The sequence below is a fragment of the Microcaecilia unicolor genome, chromosome 2, assembly GCF_901765095.1.
Source record: "Microcaecilia unicolor chromosome 2, aMicUni1.1, whole genome shotgun sequence".
Taxonomy (NCBI): domain Eukaryota; kingdom Metazoa; phylum Chordata; class Amphibia; order Gymnophiona; family Siphonopidae; genus Microcaecilia; species Microcaecilia unicolor.
This window is the reverse complement of record NC_044032.1, coordinates 425319116-425342864: the sequence shown is the minus strand read 5'-3', so window position 1 is coordinate 425342864 and position 23749 is coordinate 425319116. Positions and strand designations below refer to the sequence as shown.

The 23749-nt window shown below is 43.4% G+C and overlaps 1 protein-coding gene across 1 annotated transcript in view; it reads left to right on the top strand.

The window, feature by feature from the left end:
- The window catches only part of SLC9B2 (solute carrier family 9 member B2), a 90771-nt gene extending 69194 nt beyond the window's left edge, over nucleotides 1-21577 (top strand). The window contains exons 11-12 of the mRNA XM_030190759.1: nucleotides 13109-13245; nucleotides 19214-21577. Coding sequence (XP_030046619.1) covers nucleotides 13109-13245; nucleotides 19214-19450 — 374 coding nt within the window. The 3' untranslated portion in view covers nucleotides 19451-21577. The remainder of the gene's footprint in view (nucleotides 1-13108; nucleotides 13246-19213) is intronic.
- The last annotated feature ends 2172 nt before the right edge of the window (nucleotides 21578-23749 follow it).

Here is a 23749-nt window from a genome sequence, read left to right as displayed (position 1 = left end):
GTATCCACTTCAAGCTACTCATGATGGACTTCAAATGCTGATGTTCCTCCGCTTCTGCCTATTTATATTTATTTGGTACATTTATATCCCATATTTTCCCACTCAATTGCAGGCTCAAGTTACTCATCCCCTTTCACCCGTCCCACAATCACTGATCATCTTCTTTGTGTCTCATCTTCAGCTCTTCATCTTTCACTCTCCCAGGACACTGCTTTCAGTTATCTAGACCCTAAGTTTTGGAATTCTCTTCCATAAGAGTCCTCATGCCCCCACTGTCATTTAAAGTGCTTCTCAAGTCTCTTCTGATCTCTAGTTCCTTTGATATTCTGCCTCCTAGCCTATTTAATTCTCCATAATTCACCTCTTTCTTCTCCCCTTTGCCCTTTCCCTCCATCCTCGCATTCTCTTTTCTCCCACCCCCATCCTTGTTTATCCCTTCATCAGTATTGTCCAGAATTCTATGTTTACTTTTCTGAACTGCTTAGTCACCTGTTCAGGATCAATTTTCTGGTAACAGAGTAGATGACGACGGCAGAAGAAGACCTGCATGGTCCATCCAGTCTGCCCAAGACAAACTCGTATGTGTATACCTTACTTTGAATTTGTACCTGTCCTTTTCAGGGCACAGACCATATAAGTCTGCCCAGCAGTATTTTCCGCCTCCCAACCACCAGTCCCGCCTCCCATCACCGGCTCTGGTACAGACTGTATAGGTCTGCCCTCCAGTCAATACTGGAGTAAATGAAATCACCCATTATTACACTGTTGCCCAGCTTGCCAGCTTTGCTAATTTCTGTAAACATATCTTCATCTTTCTGTCCTGGCGGACGGTAGTACAGCCCTACCAGAATACTCTTTCATTCACACATGGAATTTCTATCCATAATGATTCAATGTGCCTATCTGTTTCATGTAGAATGTTTATTTTGTTTGACTCAATTCCATCTTTAGAATATAGCACAACTCCTCCCTCCAATTTGATCCACTCTATAATTACGATATAATTTGTACCCCTGTTAACACAGTGTCTCATTGATTTGTCCTCCTTCCACCAGGTCTCTGAGATGCCTATTATATCTACTTCATCCTTTATTGCTATATACTCAACTCTCCCATCTTATTTTTTAGACTTCTAGCATTTGTATACAGATACTTCAAATTGTGTTTTTTTTTCCTTGTATCTACAAGCTGCTTAGAAGTTGATGGGGATAATGTGCATCCTTTATCCTGTTCTCGCCTTAAACACTCCTGGCTTTCTTTCCTTGAGTGTGTAGACAAGAGCTGCAGAAAGTCAGTGTGAGCAGATTAACTGCAACAAGCAGCCATTGCAAACTGTTACCATAGAGAGAGCTGGTAACTGAGAAGTTTTTGGTTTTGTTTAACATAGAACAGTTTTACAATGTGCTCTTTTTTTTTTTTTCTTTTAATGTAGTCCTTTTTCACTCTTTGACTATTGTGAAGAAACAGTATTTTTTAAGCTTGTAAAATGTATTGGATATTTTCCTGTCTTAAATACATCTAAAGTGTATTTCTCCTGTTTGGCCAGCAGATGGTGCATGTTTATGCTTAAAGCTGTTACAGAGGATTGACTTCTTTCTTTTATTTGGCACACAGATAATAGGAAGTTCCTGTAGTGATTTGAACAGTTTTTATTTGAAACATGACTGCTCTGGGCTCTGATTGGCCTGGAGTTTGAAATTACCCAGCAGATGCTGGCTGTTGCTTCAGTTTCAGCCTGGGAGAAGGAGAGAAAGACCTTTTGCTGAAGCTCTGTGAACAGATATATGTCCTGATCTCCCTGAGTACTTTCTAGGAAGTATGTAAATGTTTGTTTAGTTTTATAATAATCCATATTTCAGTTACCTGTTATTGTTTGCTGATTGCACATTTTTTTGTTCATTCTTTAATTTTTAAGGTAATTGTTTATTGCCTCTGCCTGTCTGGACTGATAAAGAATCCTGGTGGTTTGTGTGTTGGGTCTGTGATTGCTTTCTGGGAACTGTGGGACCACTGGGAGTGTGGCTTCAGTAACCTATAAATCACTGGAGATAATTGGAGAGCAGGAGACCCACCCAGAGGCAGTTGTGACCCAGTCAGTGGGAGGAGGATGCTAGTGTAGAGCAAAAGCAGCAGGTGCGGATGGACCTGAGCTGTTCTGGGGATACACCCTCTAAGTGACTGCAGGGTAACTCCTGGCAGATGGCTAGGTGTTTCAATGACAACTATGCCTTATATCCTTAACTTTTATCTTCTGTCTTTCACCAAGTAGGTGAGATTACCTGAATACACCAGTTGGGTAGGCATATCTTTATTTCACCTCCATCACTGTTTAGAATGAGTTTTTAACATTCAGTTATATAAACCATGTTTGTTATGTGGTATTTGATATGTCTTCACACTTTTTATGTTTTGAGTATGTGAATTTTTTTCATTTTTCATATTGGTTCAATTGAGTTTTTATGGTTTATACTAACATGTTTTTTCATTGATTTATTAACATTCCTTTTAAGCCCCTCATGCAGCCCTTGCATGGGCAAAACACAGGCGGTCGGACTATTGATTGAATGTTGTGGTGACTGAATATAGTAACATAGTAGATTACGGCAGAAAAAGACCTGCACGGTCCATCCAGTCTGCCCAACAAGATAAACTCATATGTGCTAGTTTTTTGTGTATACCTTACCTTGATTTGTACCTGTGTTTTTCAGGGCACAGACCGTATAAGTCCGCCCCGCCTCCGACCACCGGCTCTGGCACAGACCATATAAGTCTACCCAGCACTATCCCCGCCTCCCAACCACCAGCCCTGGCACAGACTGTATAAGTCTGCCCAGCACTAGCCCCGCCTCCCAACCGTCTCTGCCACCCATTCAAGGCTAAGCTCCTGAGGATCCCTTCCTTCTGAACAGGATTCCTTTATGTTTATCCCACGCATGTTTGAATTCCATTACCGTTTTCCTCTCCACCACCTCCCGCGGGAGGGCATTCCAAGCATCCACCACCCTCTCCGTGAAAAAATACTTCCTGACATTTTTCTTAAGTCTGCCCCCCTTCAATCTCATTTCATGCCCTCTCGTTCTACCGCCTTCCCATCTCCGGAAAAGGTTTGTTTGCGGATTAATACTTTCAAATATTTGAACGTCTGTATCATATCATCCCTGTTTCTCCTTTCCTCCAGGGTATACATGTCCAGGTCAGCAAGTCTCTCCTCATACGTCTTGTAACGTAAATACCATACCATCCTCGTAGCTTTTCTTTGCACCGCTTCAATTCTTTTTACATCCTTAGCAAGATACGGCCTCCAAAACTGAACACAATACTCCAGGTGGGGCCTCACCAACGACTTGTACAGGGGCATCAACACCTCTTTTCTTCTGCTGGTCACGCCTCTCCCTATACAGCCTAGCAACCTTCTAGCTACGGCCACCGCCTTGTCACACTGTTTCGTCGCCTTCAGATCCTCAGATACTATCACCCCAAGATCCCTCTCCCCGTCCGTACCTAGCAGACTCTCCCCGCCTAACACATACGCCTCCCGTGGATTTCTACTCCCTAAGTGCATCACTTTGCATTTCTTCGCATTGAATTTTAATTGCCAAACCTTAGACCATTCTTCTAGCTTTTTCAGATCCTTTTTCATGTTTTCCACTCCTTCCGGGGTGTCCACTGTGTTACAAATCTTAGTATCATCCGCAAATAGGCAAACTTTACCTTCTAACCCTTCGGCAATGTCACTCACAAATATATTGAACAGAATCGACCCCAGCACCGATCCCTGAGGCACTCCACTACTCACCTTTCCCTCCTCCGAGCGAACTCCATTCACCACCACCCTCTGGCGCCTGTCCGTCAACCAGTTCCTAATCCAGTTCACTACTTTGGGTCCCATCTTCAGCCCATCCAGTTTATTTAAGAGCCTCCTGTGGGGAACCGTGTCAAAAGCCTTACTGAAATCTAAGTAGATTACGTCTATAGCACGTCCACAGTTCAAGTCTCTGGTCACCCAATCAAAGAATTCAATGAGATACTTTTGGCACGATTTCCCTTTGGTAAAACCATGTTGTCTCCGATCTTGCAGCTCATTTTCTTCCAGAAAATTCACTATCCTTTCCTTCAGCATCACTTCCATTACTTTTCCAATAATAGAAGTGAGGCTTACCGGCCTGTAGTTTCCAGTTTCTTCCCTATCACCACTTTTGTGAAGAGGGACCACTTCCGCCGTTCTCCAATCCCTTGGAACCTCTCCCGTTTCTAAGGATTTATTAAACAAATCTTTAAGAGGACCCGCCAGAACCTCTCTGAGCTCCCTCAATATCCTGGGGTGGATCCCATCCGGTCCCATGGCTTTGTCCACCTTTAGCTTTTCAAGTTGTTCATAGACACTCTCTTCTGTGAACGGTGCTATATCCACTCCATTCTCAAATGAACTTTTGCCAGACCATCGCGGTCCTTCTCCCGGATTTTCTTCAGTAAAAACAGAACAAAAGTATCTATTTAGCAAATTTGCCTTTTCTTCATCATTATCTACATATTTCAATAGATTTTGTTTGTGTGATCTGCTGTTTGGTTGCAACTCCTTGTGACTCTGGGCAAATCACTTAACCCTTCATTGCCCCTGGTACAAGATAAGTACCTGAATATATGTAAACCGCTTTGAATGTAGTTGCAAAAACCTCAGAAAGGTGGTATATCAAGTTCCATTTCCCTTCCCCTTCTATTGGATCTTGCAGATCGCTTGCCTTCCTGTTTTTTGGGATCTTTATGAACTGAGACACTAAAGGGTGAAGGAAGATTTGGCTTTCTTTCAGCCTTGTCAGAGTGTGTGGATAAGGTAGAAAGATGACGCGAGTTGGTTTTGAGACTCAGATTAGATGGGTGAGGAAGATAATCCAACACAAGGGAAGTGACATCACCGACTTGAATGGCAGCCTGAGTTGGCAGCTCCGGATACTCCTATTTAATTTAGCTGTTGGCAACTTTTAAAGTGCTTTTGCTACCTATTTGAGTGGCGGACTGTGTTAAACAGGATGAGCAACAATCCCAAGAGAGTGAATTTACAGGCATTTGCATACTTCAAGGGCTCTGAAGCGGATCACGTGGCGGGCTCTAGTATGACAGCGGGGCCAGAGCTCTCTTGGCAGGAGGTAATCACTTCACCATCACTGTCTCTGGACCTGTTTGCTCTTAAGGATTCTGCATACGGGGACATGGCCACCCCCCCCCCCCCCCCTGCACACACACACACACGTGAAATTAAAACTGATATGAAGGCAGTGCCAGAGGAGCTTGTTCGCTGGGAGCAGATCTTCACGCTGAGGTCGGTGAGTTGGGGCACAGGATCAAGGATGCAGATCAGCACTTAGATGAGCAGCAGGACACCATCGGATTGCTGGACAAACAGCCTCGGGAGGTTCAGGTTCAGGCGCTGACCCAGGATAAAATAGAAGACCTTGAGAATTGAGGCTGTCCCCAGAGCCTCCATTTTTTGAGGCTTGCCTGAGATTTCTGCCTATGTGGACTGTGAGCACATGGTTCAGCAGTTGGTCAGTTTATTGCTGTCTGAAGGTTCAAAGCAGGTGGATACTCTTTTTCCATTTAGCTAGATAAAGTACACCAGGCTCTAGGGCTGCCAAAAAAACAATAAACCCTATGATATTGTGGCGTACTTCACTAGCTATACATTGAAAGAACAAGTGCTTAAAAAGATATGTGCAATGGAACAATTTACATGGGATACTCACATTGTCGCAATTTATGGAGATTTGGCAGCGGCTACCCTTTGCCAGCACTGGGAGTTGAAGCCGGTGATTATGCAGCGCCGTAATCAGGATATCCAGTATAAGTGGTGCCATCCTTTTGCCCTGACATTTTACAAAGACGGGAAGCTTCACACTTTGACATTGCAGCTTCACGAGTTACAGTTACGGATCACTTACAGCATGCTCGCCAGGCCTACTATGAACACGGCAATAAGGCTAGTTGCTTATTAGCTAATAAATTGAAAATCAAGCTGGACAAATTCATATTCAATTCCCACTTCAGGCACAGGCAGCTCCTTGTGACTCTGGGCAAGTCACTTAACCCTCCATTGCCCCATGTAAGCCGCATTGAGCCTGCCATGAGTGGGAAAGCGCGGGGTACAAATGTAACAAAATAAATAAATATTTACTCGATTTGTGATGAAAATGGGTCAAAGCACACATCTACCTTGGCTATTTGTGACACATTTTTGCATTATTATATAGAACTCTATAGCTCTGATAACTCAGTCACAGTCGATGCCATAGAGCAATATCTTGGCGGTCTCTCTTTTCCTCACCTCACTGATGCAGCAGCAGATCTATCCCAGGCTGTTGAACTGGATGAGGTTCTGGGGGCTATATGTGATCTTCCTAACGGACAGGCTCCTGGACCGGATGTTTTTTCTAATAAGTTTTATAAATGTTTTGTTAGTCATTTAGCTCCGTTATTGCTGTTTTCAGTGAATTTGATGATAGGGAGGAGCTGTCCTCCATCTGGCATTTAGCATTTGTTACTTTGCTCCAGAAACCAGGCAAGGATCCTTTATTTTGCACTTCTTATCACCCTATTTCACTGATTAATAAAATTTTCACCAAAATACTGGCTTTAGAGTCCGCAGCGATACCTACTTCTCTTATCCATGAGGATCAAGTGGGGTTCATCACTGGGAGACATACATTTGATAATATTTGCCAAACTCTACATCTCATGCATCATGTGTGGACAAGTGATACATGTGCTGTTTTCTCTCGATGCGGAGAAGGCATTTGTTCATGTAGCTTGGCCTTTTATGTTCTCTGTTTTAGGTAAATTAGGATTTGTGGGATGTTTCTTCCATTGGCTTCAGTTGCTCAATGTCACTCCAGTGGCTTGTCTTAAAAATTAATAGAACCTTTACTCCCACGTTACCACTTCATTGGGTCATGTGGCAAGTTGTGCTATCTTTCCTTTGCTTTTTGCTATCATGATAGAGCCGCTGGCCCAGGTTATCCATATTCCCTGGGGGTCATTCAGAATTGAAGATTTCGCTTTTTGTGGATGATGCGCTTCTCACGCTTACTAAGCCAGACCCCTCCTTATCCCAGATAGATGCAGTTTTGGCCACATATAAGAGTCTCTGGCTTTTGAGTAAATATGTCCAAATCTGAGATTTTAAATGTAACCATAGCTCCGGCGAAGGAATGTCAGTTGTGACAACAGTTTCCCTATAATTGGGCCTCCCATCCTATCAAATATTTAGAAGTTAATATCACATCTGCCCCAGAGGATCTCTTTTAAAACTAATTTTTCCTCTAAAGTGGCTGAGCTATTTGCAGAGTTGGATAGGTGGGAGGGTCTAAATCTGTCGTGGATAGGCAGGGTTCAGGCCTTAAAAATGATGGTCTTACCAAAATTGCTTTATTTATTTATGGCTCTGCCAGTGCCTATACTGTGACAGTTTTTTTTTTTTTTACACCTTCCAGTGAAAGGTCTTCCCCTATAATTGATGATAGCACCCACCAAGAGGTGCACAGAGCAGTCCTTTATCAACCTAAAAGGCAGGGAGGGATGGTGGTTCCCAATTTTGTTTTATACTAGCAGGCGTCCCAACCCTGTATTCTTGCTGAATGGTTATGTAGTTCCTTTGAGCTTTGGGTATGATATGAACAGCCGTGCCCAGGTTCTACCCCACTTTGGGCAATCCTTTGGCTTCCTTCGCACTCCCTTTATCACATAGCCAAACGGGGCTAGGTAATATTCTTTTCAGCTGGCACCGAATTTGGGAACAATTTTTTCCAGATAGGCAATATTTTTTACAAACAGCAATTTGTTTTGCCCCCTGTACCTGTCATGTTAGCTCTTAACATTGGAGTTTATTCCTGGTATTTGTGTAAAGGCTGCTTTCTGTTTCATCTGTGGATTTTAGCTTCCAACATTGGGCAACACAAGTCCCAACACACTTCGGGCCAAATTTGGGAGAAAGTTGAAATCTTCCCATACTCAAAATTGCAGGAAGAACATGGACTCTCTGGCTCTCATCATCTTTCAATACAGCAAGATACAGGATTATCTATTTTGTATGATACAGGTCTAACTAGGTTTAGAGGAAACACTCAGAGTGGGGTAATGAGGGTAGGGGCTGCATTTCTAGGCTGTATCTAGCTCTCATTTCATACACCTATTACATACTATATTAAGCAATGGGAGACTGATATGGCACTGTCTTTTGAAATTTGGAAATGGGAGAAGAGCTTCCATCATCTCCTTAAGGTCTCCATAACTAGTAATATGATTAAAAAAACCAGGTATAAAATTCTATGTCAGTGGTACTGTACCCCTCAAAGACTGCTTAGAGTGTTTAACCATGGTGACTGACAGTTCTGGCGGCTTTGTGGCGCCTTGGGTGATATGTATCATATATGGTGGACTTGTCCCAAGGTGCAGTCCTTTTGAACGACTGTTCTCACTATGCTTCAACAAGTCATCCAAGTGCAGTACCCTTTGCGAACAGAGACATGTCTTCTACACTTCAAACCTGTTGGGATAAAATCTAAAATACATAAGCTCACTACGACCTTCTTCACAGCTAGTAAATTAGCTCTGGCGTCAGCTTGGAAAGATCTTGTAGCACCCTCCCTAGTTACTGTTCTAAACTGACTGCTATGCAGTCGATGGTTATTGGCCTTTCACAAGGTTTGGGACACCTACTCTTGGAGACATCACATGTCAGGACATACACTGGGTTCTTCATCTTGATAGCTCTTCATTAGTATCAAGCTTTTGGCTTGCTGGTGCTATCATCCTCCTGTAGGCTGTTCTCTTGTGTGTGGTGGGGGGAGGGATAGGGGAGAGGATTTCTATTGATTGTATTACTCTTGCATGCTATGCTTCTGGGAATGGGATGGCGGGTTGGGGTTGGAGGTGGCTCTGCAGGCTTGTGGTCTTATTGGATCATTGCATCGTTTGTACTATCTTTGCAGTGGTATTTTAAGATAATCCAATACATCCTGTGTCAAAGAAGGGGTGGGATCTGTTATGCTCCCTACTTAAGTGAATAAAACGAGTCAATTTAGATGTATATGATCTTTTAGTTGAGAGTTTTCTGAAAGCTAAGATTTCCTGTCATTCCCTGAATACTGGAATGTGGTGTTAGAGGTGAAGTGTTGTGTGTCAAAAAACGATCTGTCAGTCTGATGGAGCACAAAGCAGGGCATTAGAAACAGAGAAAAATGTAGGCAGATAAAGACCATGTGGCATATCCAGTCTGCCACCATGTCATCTACTACGCCATCTATTCTCTCTATCGCTCCCTTAAAGATCCTATGTACTTGTCCCAAGCTCTCTTGAATTCAGATACTGTTTTCTTCTCCTCCACTTCCACCGGGAGGCAGTTCCACATATTGATCACTCTTTCCATGAAGATGTATTTTCCTCAGGTTAATTTTATCCTCTTTCACCTTCATCCTATGTCTCCTTGTTCCAGAGCTTCCTTTCAATTGAAAGAGTCTCTCCTCCTATGCATTTATGCGGCATGAGGTTGTTTTTTTTTTTAAATTTCTCTATCTTATCTACACACTCTCACCTTTCTTCCAAAGTATACATATTCAGATCTTTGTCTGTCCCCATATGCTTTATAACGAAGACCACTAACTGTTTTAGTAGCCACCCTCTGGACCAACTCCATCCTGTTTATATCTTTTTGAAGGTGCATTCTCCAGAATTGTACACAATATTCTAAATAAGGTCTCACCAGAGTCTTATACAGGGCATCATCACCTCCTTTTTCCTACTGGCCATTCCTCTTCTCTGCACCCCAAGCATCCTTCTAGCTTTTGCCGTCACCTTTTCTACCCGTTTGGCCACCTTAAGATCATCACATATGATCACACCCAAGTCCTGCTTCTCTGTTCACAAAAGTTCTTCATCACTAAATTGTACCATTCCCTCAAGATTTTGCAACCCAAATGCATGAGCCTGCATTTTTTACCATTACATCTAAACTGCCAAATTCCAGTCCATTCGTCTAGCTTTGCTAAGTCCTTCCTCATGTTATCCAGCCATCAAGGGTGTCTACCCTATTATAGATTTTGGTATCATCCACAAAGAGGCAAACCTTACCAGACAGCCCTTCAGCAATATTGCTTACAAAAATGTTGAAAAGAACCGAACCTTGTGGCACACCACTGGTAACATCCTTTTCCATAGAATGAGCTCCATTTACCAGTATCCTCTGTTGTCGTCCACTCAACTAGTTCTTAACCCAGTCAGTCACTCTAAGGTCCATACCGAGCATTCTCAGTTTATTTATTATTCATCTATGCGGAATTGTGTCAGAGGCTTTGCTAAAATCTAAATATACTACATTTAGCGCTCTCCCTTGATACAACTCGCTGATCACCCAATCAAAGAATTTAATCAGATTTGTCTGACAAGACTTGCCTCTAGTGAAACTATGTTGCCTCGGGTCCTGTAATCCATTGGATTTCAAAAACTTTACTATTCTCTGTTTTAAAAGCATTTCCATTAATTTACTTACCACAGGAGTCAGACTTACAGGCCTGTAGTTATCAACCTCTTCCTTACTTCTGCTTTTGTAGAGAGAGACCACATCTGCCCTTCTCCAGTGCTCCGGCACTACTCCTGATTCTAAGGAAGCATTGAAAAGGTCAGCTAGCGGAGCCGCTAGAACTTCCCTTCAGTACCCTCAGATGTTTGCCATCTGGCCCCATCACTTTGTCCACCTTTAGTTTAGCCAGCTCCTTATTAAGACAGTCCTCTGAAAATCGTTAAGGGACTACCACCTCTCCATTTCTATTTATGCTTGTCTTCTGTGATCCTGCTTCCTGTCCTTCAGCTGTGAGCACAGAACAAAAATATTTGTTTCAGCAATTCCGCCTTATCTTTATCAGCTTCTACATGTTCCTCCCCCTTCACCTTTGAGTCTCACAGTGCCACTTTTGCACTTCCTCCTATCACTAACATATCTTTAAAAAAATGTCTTGTCCCCCTATTTTACCATATTGGCTATTTTACATTTGCATCTTTGCTTTCCTACCAGCTTCTTTTAGCTTTTCCAGATATTGTTGCCTGTTCTCCTTTTTCTGTGATCTCTTGTAGTTTATAAAGGCTAACCTCTTTTTTTTTTTTCCTTACCTTTTTCTAGTTGCTACTTTTTGGAACTAAAGCGGCCTCCTTTTTCCTCTTACTTTTATTTACTTTCCTTGCAGATAGGTTTGTTGCCCTTACAATAGTTCCTTTCAGTTTTGCCCACTGCTTTCCAACGGCTTCCAGATGTTCCCATCCAAACAGCAATTACTTAATGTAATCCCCCATCTGAATAAAGTTAGATTTTTTTTTTTATCTAGAACCTTCACTTTTGAATGAACCCTCTCCACACCTATCTTAATATTAAACCACGCTATCTGGTGATCACTGGATGGTCATCTAGTATAACATCAGAAACACTCTCCCAATTAGTAAGCATTAAATTCCAATATGCCCCCATTCCGCATGGGTTCCATTACCAACTGTTGGAATAGTTCCTTCTGTAGAAAATCCAGGATCTTCCTGCTTCTAAAAGACCCTGCAGTAGGAATACCCTAATCAATATCTGGCATATTAAAATCACCTATTAGTAGTACTTTCCCTCTCACAGCTATATTTTCAATGTTTTCAATTAAATCTGTGTCCACTTCTTCTGTCTGTTGCTGTTGTCTTATGAGGCAAACACATCTGTACATAGTTTCCAATCTCTAGAATCAAGACTGATCTACAGAGTTGTCGAGGGACCATTTAGTGTAGGTCTAGGTAACGAATAAGGAAGTCTGCAAGTTGATATCACCAGCATATAGGAGGCCTGTAGGCTGACCTGCGTGGAAGCACAAGATTACAATTTTTTAAGGCTTCTTAACAGAGATGGAGAGATCCTGAACTCCCCACCCCCACCCCTATTTATGTAAAACATGGCAACTTGATTATCTGTACAAATGAGAATCTGCCAAAGAGCCATTTTCAAAAAGTTCTGATAGCATTGAGGATGGCTTCTACCTAAATTACAGGCACATAGGGAGTTGATGTGGAGACCTGTCTCTGTTGCTCTACAATCTCCGAGTATGTAGATTTACATGTACACCCTCACCCCCGATGCCCACAGTAAAGTATCTGTGGTGAGAATAATTTGTGGCTGTTGAAGGTAAAAAGGACAAACTTCTAGAAGGTTTCGTAGATGTTGCCACCAATAAAGGGTGCTTCACTGCTAGAGGGACTGGGATTCTTCTGGACAGTGCTGTAAATGTTGATTCCAGTGGCATTTGAGATGCCACTAAAAAGGTCACGTGCGTCATCTTACAAATGGGACGACATGAACAGTAGCCACCCCGACCTAACAGTCCAAGGATGTTGTGAGCTGTGGTAGGTCTGACTCTGCTGTTTGCAAAGAGCAGACACTTTTCGATTACCATCTTTGAGAAGATGAGCCCTGACTTGTACTGTGTCTAGGAGTACCCCTATGAACAGAATTTGTTAGGTTGGTTCGAATATGAATTTCTGTGTGTGATATGTGAAGCAAAGAGGCAACTGTCTTTGTTTCACATATCACCATGACCTGGGTTCCCGTTAATCTCAATCTCTGTCTGTCTGTCTCTCTCTCTCATCTCCTCCCCCCCCCCCCCCCCCCCCCCCCGCCTCTGTCACCAGCTTTTCCCTCCCTATTCACAGCACTTTGAAGTGACTTTCCTGGCTTTGCACAGCGATCAGGCTCTCCACATACTTGAGCCATGCAGTACAGGAAGTTGGGAAGTCTCACAGTTTCAAGTCCCGCGAAACTTCCTGAACATCCTGCACAGTGTGACTCAAGTATGTGTACAGCCTGATTGCTTCACAGAGCCAGGAAAGCTGTTTGTGCTGTGAATAGGGGAAAAAAGCTTTTGGGGTTTGAAATCCTGGGTGCCATGGTGATCTGGCATCTGGGATTTGTCAAGCCCTGCTCTAGGTGATCACTTGGTGGTTGGTTTTTGAGTTTTATGCTCTTTTCAGATAATGAAATTGATCCTTTCACATTTGTTCTGTCCTTATTAAGTTTTAATTCCTGTTTCTGCACCTACTCTAGGACTCTGTGTAGCCACACTGGGTATCGCTTTAACCATACGCATTTGTGTGACATTTATCATGGTGTGCTGTGCTGGCTTTAACCTGAAAGAAAAAATCTTTGTCTCGCTGGCATGGATCCCAAAAGCCACAGTGCAGGTAAGTGTTGAGTGGGACTGACAATACACTGGGATGAATTTGGTAGCACTGAGCCAAAAGGAACTGGAGCAGAGTTTACACACCGACCTTTTTATCTAGTTACTCCTTGACAGAACATGTCTGGTGGGATTCAAGTCATATAAAAAGTGCAACTGTTCTTTTTTTTTCTGCAAAATAAATAGAATGATTTTTTTTTTCTATTGCATTCACATATGTTAAGAAATCTTCATTCACTTAGTTCTCCTGGTTCTGATTAATCATTATTACATAACATAGTAAATGTTGGCATGGTCTCTTCAGTCTGCCTGACAAGGTGGCCAGAGTTGAATCTGGCACTCTGGCCACTTAGAGCAATACCTTGGTTACCGAAATATAAATTGAAAGAGATAATTGGAAGGAGTCCTCATCTGATTCAATGGCCACTGAACACCTAGTACAGGGTTAGGGAGAAGTTTTTTTTCCAGGGCGAATATACTTTAAGCATGCATTTCTTAGATTTACCCCCCAGTTCAGACCAGGGGCAGTAGATACAGCTTATAAGGATTGGGAGGCCATGGGCTTATATGAGTTGGGACAGATGTGTGAGGAGGGAGACATTCCCTCATTTCAAGTGCTATGTCAGGATCATGGGCTTTCACCTCTACAAGCCTTCCAATATTACCAGGTGCGAGATTTCATTAATCGTAAAGCAAGAGAGGAGCTTAGCTTAGTCGAAACAACACTAGAAAAAGGGCTAATGGGGGGTGGAGATAGAGGTAGTATTTCAAGGCTATATAAAGCTCTTACGTCACACTTCTTACCGGTGGAACACTAGACAAAAAAATGGGAAATAGCATTAGGGGCTTCATATGAACCCGCACAATGGGCACAGGCCTTTAGATCCCTACTAAGAGTGTCAGTATCCAGCGCAATGGTTGAAAATGGGCATAAGATTTTGTATTGCTGGTACTACACCCCTAGCCGCCTGGTTAATATGTTTAAATCGGGCTCCGATCTATGTTGGCGGCAATGCGGTATGGTAGGGGATATGTATCACATTTGGTGGTCCTGCGACCATGCGCAAAGATATTGGGAAAAAATTGTTGATTATGTAAATAAGGTGACAGACACAGAATACCCGATGAAAATGGACAATTGTCTGTTAGGCCGTCAGGAGTTAAAAAGAGCATCCATCGGTTTGCCGCTCAGGTATTTGTGTCGGGCAAGATGGTCCTGGCGGCATCATGGAAAAAACCACAGCTGCCAGAACTATCAACAGTCCTGGAAAAATTGAAATCCATCCAGTTGATGTCCAAACTTACTGCAATGCGGAATGGACAAATAGCTCAGCACCATAAGATATGGGACTTATACACTAAGTGGTCATCCGCAAATGTGAATACAGAACCATCAGTCACACAGACATAGAGAAGGGAGAGGGGGGTGGGGAAGAGAGGATGGGGTTTAAAGATTTGTTTTGTAAAAGATTTTTAGGTTGTATAAGTTGAAGTTTGCAGTAGTTATTTTAGGCTATATCAACCAAAGGATGGACATACAAGCTTTGTCTATGGCTATGTATATTATTGAAAAATGTATAAATAAAAAACTTTAAAAAAAAAAGAATCTGGCTCTCTGTTCAGGTTCCATTTTTTTTTCATGATTAAATGCTGTCACACTTAATCTGTCTGTCCTTGCCAATTTGGGGCATAGACCGTAGAAGTCTGCCTGGCACTGGTCTTCCTAACTACTGGAGTTGCCATTGAAGCCCACTCCAGCCTTGATTCTGATCTATTTTTGCCAGTTATGAGACCCAGACTGTAGAAGTCTGCCCGGTGCTGGTCTTACTTTCCAAACTCTGAAGCTGCCATCAAAGCTTACTCCTGTTATAAGATTGTTTTCAGTGTTGTTTTTTTTTTTTTTGCTTTAATTGGTTTCCATTCTTTTTCTATGTAGTGTTCCTCTATGTTTATCCCATGCATTCTTGAATTCCATTACCAGTCTTCACAGCCTCCCGATTCTTATTTGTATTGCGATGAGCTTCGCCACAGACCTCTGTTTTACATAATACTTTTGAGAAGTGCATTCTGAAGGTACCGGTGGTTCATAATGCTTTGGGTTGGATTAAGATGCTCAGTGTCTTAAGGGTAATCTAGCGATTAGTACCCAGCGACATACCCAAGGGCAGCTTTCATCATAAGCTCCTGATCTTCTGGAAGAGACAGGCTGTGCTGCCAAAACATAAGGTGTTTGCGGCCATCGGGATGATCCCTCAGGGTCCTTTTTTTGTGATTTTCCTCAAACCGTGTTGAGGGCTTTACAAGTAGTTAAAAATTCTGCTGCACGCATACTTGGAGGATTGGCTAGGACTGATCAAATTACCCCTCAACTTATCAAACTTCTTTGATTACATATTGTTTCGTGAATTTGATTGACGATATTGTTAATATTTAAAGTACTGCATGATGATGTACCTCCAAGTATTTATTTAAAGGTATATTGTCTCTCTAGAGCAGTAGTTCCCAAACCTGGTCCTAGAGGCACCCTAGCCAGACAGATTTTCAGTAAATCCACAATGAATATTCATGAGTGCCTCCAGGACCAGGTTTTGGAACCACTTCTCTAGAACAGTGGTTCTCAACCAGTGTGTCCCCAAGAGTTGGGAGGTATGTTGCAAACTTTTGGTGTAGACAGCAAGCCTACGTTTCCTTTGCAACCATCAGTGCCTGCAAGCTGAGGAGACCAGCAATCTTGAGTCAGGTTCTTGAAATCCCTGTAACTGGTCCCTATTTCTGCTTCCCCACTACCTTCAATAATAGCTGCTGCCTCCCAGCCCCAAATGAAAATGTTGCAGGTCTGCTGTGTATCAGTTCTGTTTGCTATATAGTTTCTGAGTAACGTATTTGCAGGTTTTTGTTTTGCTTCACTGTATTTTTGGCAGTGGAGGAAGTTTGTGTTGCTGTTACTGAAGTGGTACTAGAATTTGAATATGTATTTGTTTTGTTGTATAGGTAAGAAATCTGGGCCTGATGTGTTGCATACAGCTTTTTGACATGGGATAGGTAAATTCATACTAAACTTGGTAATATTTAGGCATGGTCTCTTCAGCTGTGGGTTTGTGTTTGATGTGTCACATAGATGAACATTGTCTGTCAGGTGTGTCACAACAGGTTGAGAACCACCGCTCTAGAACATTAAGATCTGAAGGAAAATATTTGTTTGGAGGTCTCTCTTTTCACCAGGTTCATCTGGAGGAGATTCGTTCACACATTTTTTTGTTGCTGGTCCAACTATATGGAATGATCTTTCTTTAGGAGATAGCTAAAGATTTTTGTTTCACCAGGCTTCTCCAAAATGATTTGTGTTCACCAGACTTTAGGTAGCTTATATGCTAACTAAATTGTGGTGGTATGATTCTGCCAGTTTGGCAAGGGAAGGGGGTGGACTTCATTCCTGATTGGCTGGCAGGGTCCGACTGACGTCAGGGGGTGTACTTTAGCCTGCTTCCTTCTGCCTTCCCTGCTTTGGCGTTACATTTCTTTGTGACTAGAAAGCCGGACAGTTCTTAGTCAGAACGTGCTCTGGCTTTGATCTGTGTTTCTGTTCAGGGATTCCTATTCCCTGCCCTCTGTTTGTGTTAGCTGGTTTCAGTGTGTGTGTGTGGAGCTGTAATCAGCTCACGGCCTCCAGCTGGGCTCTCCCTCACTGCTTGCAGTTCTCAGTGGGAAGCCGCTGTGTGTTTGTTCAGTGGGGCTATGCTCCCAGTTGGGAGCTTTCTCTCTGTTTGTTTGTTTGTTTGTTTAGTTAAGGATCTCCTTCCCTCCTGTGCCTGCCTGCTGGCTCAGTAAGTTTAACCCCTTGTGTGCTGTGGCTCTGCCTCTGTCTTCTGGGTGTTCTGTCAGAGATTTCCTTTCTCTTCTTTTGTGTCTTTTTCCTGGCATTTGGCTGGGACCTAGGTTTTCCTTTTGTTTGCTGCTCCTGTCTCTGGCTTGTGGGGGTGGGGTGTTCTTTCTCCCCTTGGCCCCAGGGAAGGGGGTCCTTTGGGGCTGTTGTCTTTTCATCCACCCGCAGGGAGCTTTCCTGTATTAGTTCCCCTGTCCTGCGCTGGTCCCCTGGGGGGGGGGGGGGGGTGGCCCTGCTCTGGTTCCTTTGTTACTCCCTTTGCCCTGTGGCTGGTGGTCAGCATGTGGCTGGTACCTTGGGGTCCCAGGGGGGGACTCCTGGGTTCTTTCACCCCCTCCTGTGTGTGTCTGGGTTCCAGTTTGGCTGTGAGGCCCGCACGAGTGGCTCTGAGTGCCTGGGTTCCTGTTCGGCCGCGAGGCCCGCCTGCATGCCTATTTCCCTTTCTTCCTGAGGTGCTGCGGGGGAGGGTAGGTTAGGGGTTTGAGTAGCTGGGGTGTGCAGTGGTGGGTCGGTCTCCCCTTGGCCTGGGTCGGCGCTCTGCTGGCCTCGGCCAGGGCTCAAACCCAACGGATTACATGTGGCAGTTGATTTTGTACGATGATTTTGTGTAATTGTCTTAATTGTTATGGAAACCTTTACTAAGCTGCAGTAAAAAGTGGCCTTGGTGTTCCTTTAAACAGGTTTTCCCCGTGTGCTAAGGCAGTTTTTACTGCAATTGGAAAATGGCTAATTTTCCAGATTAATGGCCTTGCACTAATATTATTAGCAATCAAACCTTAAATTGCTCACTATTTGGGAGCACTACCAGTTCCTTGAAACCACCAGTCTAAATAAATAATTATATGACTAAACCCTTACAAAAAAAAAAAATGGGGAAAAAAAGACCTCAATTGAAAACGCTCATGACTGTGGTAACTATTGCTCATCTAGATCGGAGCTTGCTTCAATCTCTGGTTATTTAAAAAAAAAAAAACCCTTCATTTCCCGCTTAGTCTCAAAAACCTTGATAGTGTCTCAGTTACTAATTTTTAAATACTGTATCCCAACTACTCAATTGTAAACTTGTAATTTGTTGCACACCTTCTGCATTATGTTCAATTCTGTAACATGCCACTATTATAACTCGGCACGTAACACTTATCTGTTCATTCCAAAATGGCAGTCTTCACACTTGATCTTACATGTGATCTTGATAGCATGTCCTATTTTGCTGGAACTACATCAGGGAACGAAGTTGGACCTCTCTTCTCACACTGGCTGGCAATACAGCCAGTGGCTGGTTCTGCTGTTGCCATTAGTGCATGGACATTACCAAAAATTAGCACGTGAGCCCTTACCACCACCTAATTTGTAGTCTGTAGTTCTCATGCACTAACCCCATGCTAATCAGCGCATGGTAATGTGGCTGCGCTGATTTGCACAGTCGTGCCCCCCCTGCCCCCCCAAGCATATCCCCCTCAGAAAAATGTTTACAATTTTAGCGTGTGGTTTGCACCTGCACATTGGGCTTTTATCACAAGGCACTTCAGCATGCTCACAGTAAGCCCTTTTAAGCTGCTCGCTAGCACTTACCACTGCTTTGGTAAAAGGAGCCCTAAGTGTGTTATGGTTTGAATTTATGGATGTTCTACTGTGACCTACTTAGATTAAATCTAGATAATGTGGGATAAGGGTTACCATATAGCTCCAGAAAAAGGAGGACAGATTGAACCAGTCTGGATTTTACTTCCATTGCTTTCAATGGAAGCAAAACCCGGACTGGATCAATGTGTCCTCCTTTTTCTGGAGCCGTATGGTAACCCTATAGTGGGATATAAATGTGGTAAATAAATATTGGTCATCTGAAGAGCAGCATCAGCACTCTCCTGTGCAGACTTCATGCTCCTCTCCTTCTGGCACAGTACCTTACTTAAGGATGTTTGTTTCAGGTGGGATAAGGCTTGTAAGGGAAAACAAAGCAAAGCAAACGGTAGACTGTTTGCAGTGATGCTGATGAAAAGAGAGAGGCCCTGAAGTGCAAAGGGGCTATACATACAAATAAGAAAAAAGGGAGGTATGCTTGTCTTAAATTTTATTGTTTTCCATGCAGGCTGCTATAGGCTCCTTGGCCTTGGATGCTGCACGGCACAGAGGTGATGAACAGCTGGAAGACTTTGGAATGGATGTCCTGACAGTGGCGTTCCTGGCAATCCTGATTACTGCTCCAATAGGTGCTCTGATCATTGGCCTGACTGGGCCCAGAATGCTACAAAAGGCCAGTACGAGCAATGAGGAGGACCCAGACCAAGAGACTGGAGGCAGAGAAGGAAAGTCCAGCCGTTTGTAGCAGTCTCGCCTGTTGGGCTCAGTTGTGCTTTACTGTTCTATGTTGCAGCTACCAAACGAATCTCAGATCACTACAAGGCAGCAGTTTTGGAAGCTTCCAAAATATTTTGCAAATAGAATCTGCCTAAAATAATGGTTGCAGGGTTGCTGCCAGTGAGTGCAGAGAGGAAGAAAGTATAATGCAGATCTACTGGGGAGCTAAGAGGCTTCTTGCTCTCAAGGACACGGCTTGGACCAGTGCTCTATGCAGTCACCTTGTGCTTGGCACTAACATTACACACACTAGTCTGAATATCTTCCACAAAGTAAAATAGCACAGCGTCTGAATATTTGAAATCACTCCTCTCAGAAGTAACACTGAACATGTTCATTTGATACCTTTCCACAGCGTTTTGTCTTTACTGAGTAACATCCCTAGGCCTCAACCACACAGCAAATACTGGTGCTTTTTCACTCTCAGCATCAGTGGAACTTGGCAGAACATCCCTTTCCTTCCCTGACAGCAGTAGTCTGCAACTTTTGTTACAAGTATTTTGAGAACTACAACCCTGCCATCAGTTGGGACGTTCATGGAAGTTGCCTCCGCCTCCCCAGCAGTGAAGAACTTTCTCTTAATCCTCCCATCCCCCCAGAGGTCACTCCCTCTCACGAACCCTTATCCCATGTCCAGTAGTCAGTCTCTCATCCATATTCATCCCACCAGTGCCACTCTGCAATTCCTTCATCTTCTGTCACTCTTTCTTACTTACCTCGCACCCCCAACAAATCTTTCTCTTCATTCTCCCTTCTAAGGCCTATCCTGAACAAAAACTCACATCAGCACAGTCACTGCTTCTCTCCCCCCTTCTACGGTTTCTTCTCCTCCCGCTGCCACCTCAGGCCTCATTCCATGCCATTTCTGTCTCCTTCAGCTATATGTAGACTTCTCTTCCAGGAACTTAACTCTGCTAGGTTGGTTACCCATATCAAATCCATGACTCTTACTTTACTTCTCCAGCAACAACTTCCACCGTTTTTTTTATAATGATTTTTTATTGAGAGTTGTAAACATACCACAAAACAACAAAGGATTCAATAAATCTCTTCTGAGGCACAAAATGCAATAAACAAGTTTGTAACAATACAATTAAAGACAAGATTGGCCCACTAGAAATGGCATTTAAACAAAAAAAGCAGCCAAAAATTGAAAAACATTTAAAATGGTAGTGGTTTGCTACAGTGGCTACAATTTAATTGTGTTCTGTGGAAAGATACTTTCTCTAATTTGTGTTTCAACTGATGTTTGTTAGTAAGTTCTTTGCTGTTCTGATAAGATTTTGAATAAATACAAGTTCAAAAGCCATACTTAACCAAAAATTCTCCCTCTAGAAAGAGAAACTTGTCAAGCCAATGTGCAAGTCTAGCCAACTGTACTGGCGAAAACAACCCACACACTTTTTAACAGTCTGAAATTAATTTTTGCTTGAGTACTTCTGGTGGTTGATAATTATGAGAGGGGAGAAATAGAGGAAGCTGGGGTCTGGGGCTGGATAACAGCAGTGTCTGGTGGTGGTGAATGCCGTTATCACCACAAGTGCTGCACCTGGTCTCTTGTGTTTTACTTTATTGTAAAGCCAACTGTGAAAGGGAGCAAACTTCTCCAATAAAAGCACATTGCATTTCTTTACTAAACAAATTCCAGTAGTGCTCAGAGCTCATGGAAGCATCTGATGTGGGTTCCCCCATGGAGACTGTTGGTAAATGAAAATTGGCAGTATAATCTGCAGCTAGGCAGAAGTACCCAAATTTAACAAAGACACTGGAGCCGTGCATACTTTCATGGAAAGGGTGGATTCTTACTATTACCCCCAGAGGAGTAGATGTACCATTGGGCCAGATATCAAAATATTGATATTTTATGACTCAAAGATGCATTTCCTTCCTCCTATGTCAGAGAGTAATTTTGTTGCTACTCTCTGAGATTCTGTCAGGTACTTGTGACCTGGATTGGCCACTGTTAGAAGCAGAGTACTGGGCTAGATGGACTATTGGTGTGACCCAGGATGGATTTTCTTATGTAATTGCACTTATCTAGGTTGTGAACTGCACACAAAGGTACCGTATTTTTCGGACTATGACGCACTTTTTTCCCCCAAAATTTGGGAGGAAAATGGGGGGTGCGTCTTATAGTCCGAAGGTAGCGTTTTTTGACCTCCGTTCCGTACTTACAGGATTCCATGTTCCCTGGTGGTCTAGTGACGTCGGGGCAGGAAAGAGCCCCCTCTTTCCTGCCCATCGCGCTGCTCTCCGTGCTTCTCAATGCTTTCAGACGGTCTCGGCGATATTCAAAATGGCCGCCGAGATTCTCGGTGGCCATTTTGAATCTCGCCGAGACCGTCGGAAAGCATTGAGAAGCACGGAGAGCAGCGCGATGGGCAGGAAAGAGGGGGCTCTTTCCTGCCCCGACGTCACTAGACCACCAGGGAACACGGAATCCTGTAAGTACGGGACGGAGGTCCAAAACCCGGACAAGACGCACCGGAGCACCTAGGTTTTAGAGGAGGGAAAGAGGAAAATTTTTTTTTTCCTATTTCCCTCCTCTAAAACCTAGGTGCGTCTTATGGTCCGGTGCGTCTTATAGTCCGAAAAATACGGTACTTGCACATATGTCAAATGACAATGTGATCTGCACTTGAGCAGAGCAAGGGCATGGGGTGAGGAGAGGGAAGGGAAGAAGTCTATGCAAGGCAGGTTATTTTCAGAGATCACAACTCCACCCTACCCCCACCCCCACCCCCACCCCCACCCCGGGTACATTTCTCAATTAACAATGGGATTTGCTGCTACCTGCACCAATTGTATATATATGTATAGCTGTGTAAAATTGTGATCCAATAACCATAAACTGTTGACTTTTAATACTGCCTGGAGAGAGAGAAGTTTTGTGGACTTTTTCTCTCTTCTTTCTTCACTGCCAGAGGGTTCTGGGTCAGAAGAATAGCAAATAACCACTGATCTATGACCAACCGGTCCTTAGAAATGAACAGCAGAGGCATACACCCCCGCCTGTAACCTCCAGGTTTTTGTTCCACCACCATCCCACTTTCCCAGTCCCTGGTTGTTGTCTCATTCCTCTCTCCCCCCCCCCCCCCCCCCCCCCCAGCATTGACTCATCTTTCTTTTCTCCTTGCTGTCCTTGACCCAGGTCCCTATCTGATTCTAAACCATTTCTTTCTCCTCCTGGGCTGGCTGATTCTCAGTGATTATTCTCTTCTAGTAGCCTAATGTGCATGAGAAAAGGAAGGATATCACTGACCTGGTGCCTCCAGTGCTGTCTCTTTTGCTACAAACTCCCAGAGTTGTAGCCTGCCTGACCCAGAACCCCATGACTTGTCTTTAAAAAGCAGAGTTGCCAGCTATAGTTCTTATATACTGCTTATTTCTAGGATGAGCAGCATAAAATTTGTTTTACTTTGGATCTTGCCAGACCAGGAAAGCCTTCGATGTGTTCGCCCACCCCAAATGGCAGAGGGTAATGAAGGGTCATAAGCGCCTGCAACGCCAGCAGTTGGCGACTCAGATCACTTGAAATCTCCTGTATAGCAGGAGGTTTATTTTTCTCTTTTTCCACTACAGGTTATTATTGCTAGTGCCTAATCCCACTGAACTTTGAAAGCTGACTGTTAAAATATTGGAGGGAGAAGGCAATTGAAGACCTTTACTGGAATCTTGTTTCGGTTATAAGATGCTGGGAATGTATATTTATACGATGCCTTAGTTATATGGGTAATTGATTACCTGTCGGTTATAATATGTTTATGTTGTTGTGTAGATTTAGCGGTAGGTATGGGTTTGGATTGCGTGTCCTCTATTGACACCTCGTAATGATGGAGGGTCATAAAAATATGAGGGGAGGGGGGAAGGTAGGGGAGGGGAGGGAGAGTGGAGGAAAAGGATTGAGAGACACAATGAGATGGAGATCTGGAGGGGTGGTTCCACCTTTGCTGCCAGTCTTTATTAGTTGTCCTATGAATGATTGATATTAATTTGAAACTTCTGAATGCCAGGGGGTTGAATGCACCTTAAGGATGACGAGGGCGTGATACATACAGAACCTAGTCAGCTGCAAGATATGTTTTGCCAATATTATGAACACCTCTACACCCCAGACATTTGCCCGTCGTCGGAGGCAATCAATATATATCTTAATAAAGTAGATCTGCCTAGGTTGTCAGAGGGAGCTAGACAAGCGCTGTCTCAGCCTAGAATTCTTGATGAGGTCCATGAAGTGATTTGTGGACTTGCGCATAATAAAGCTCCA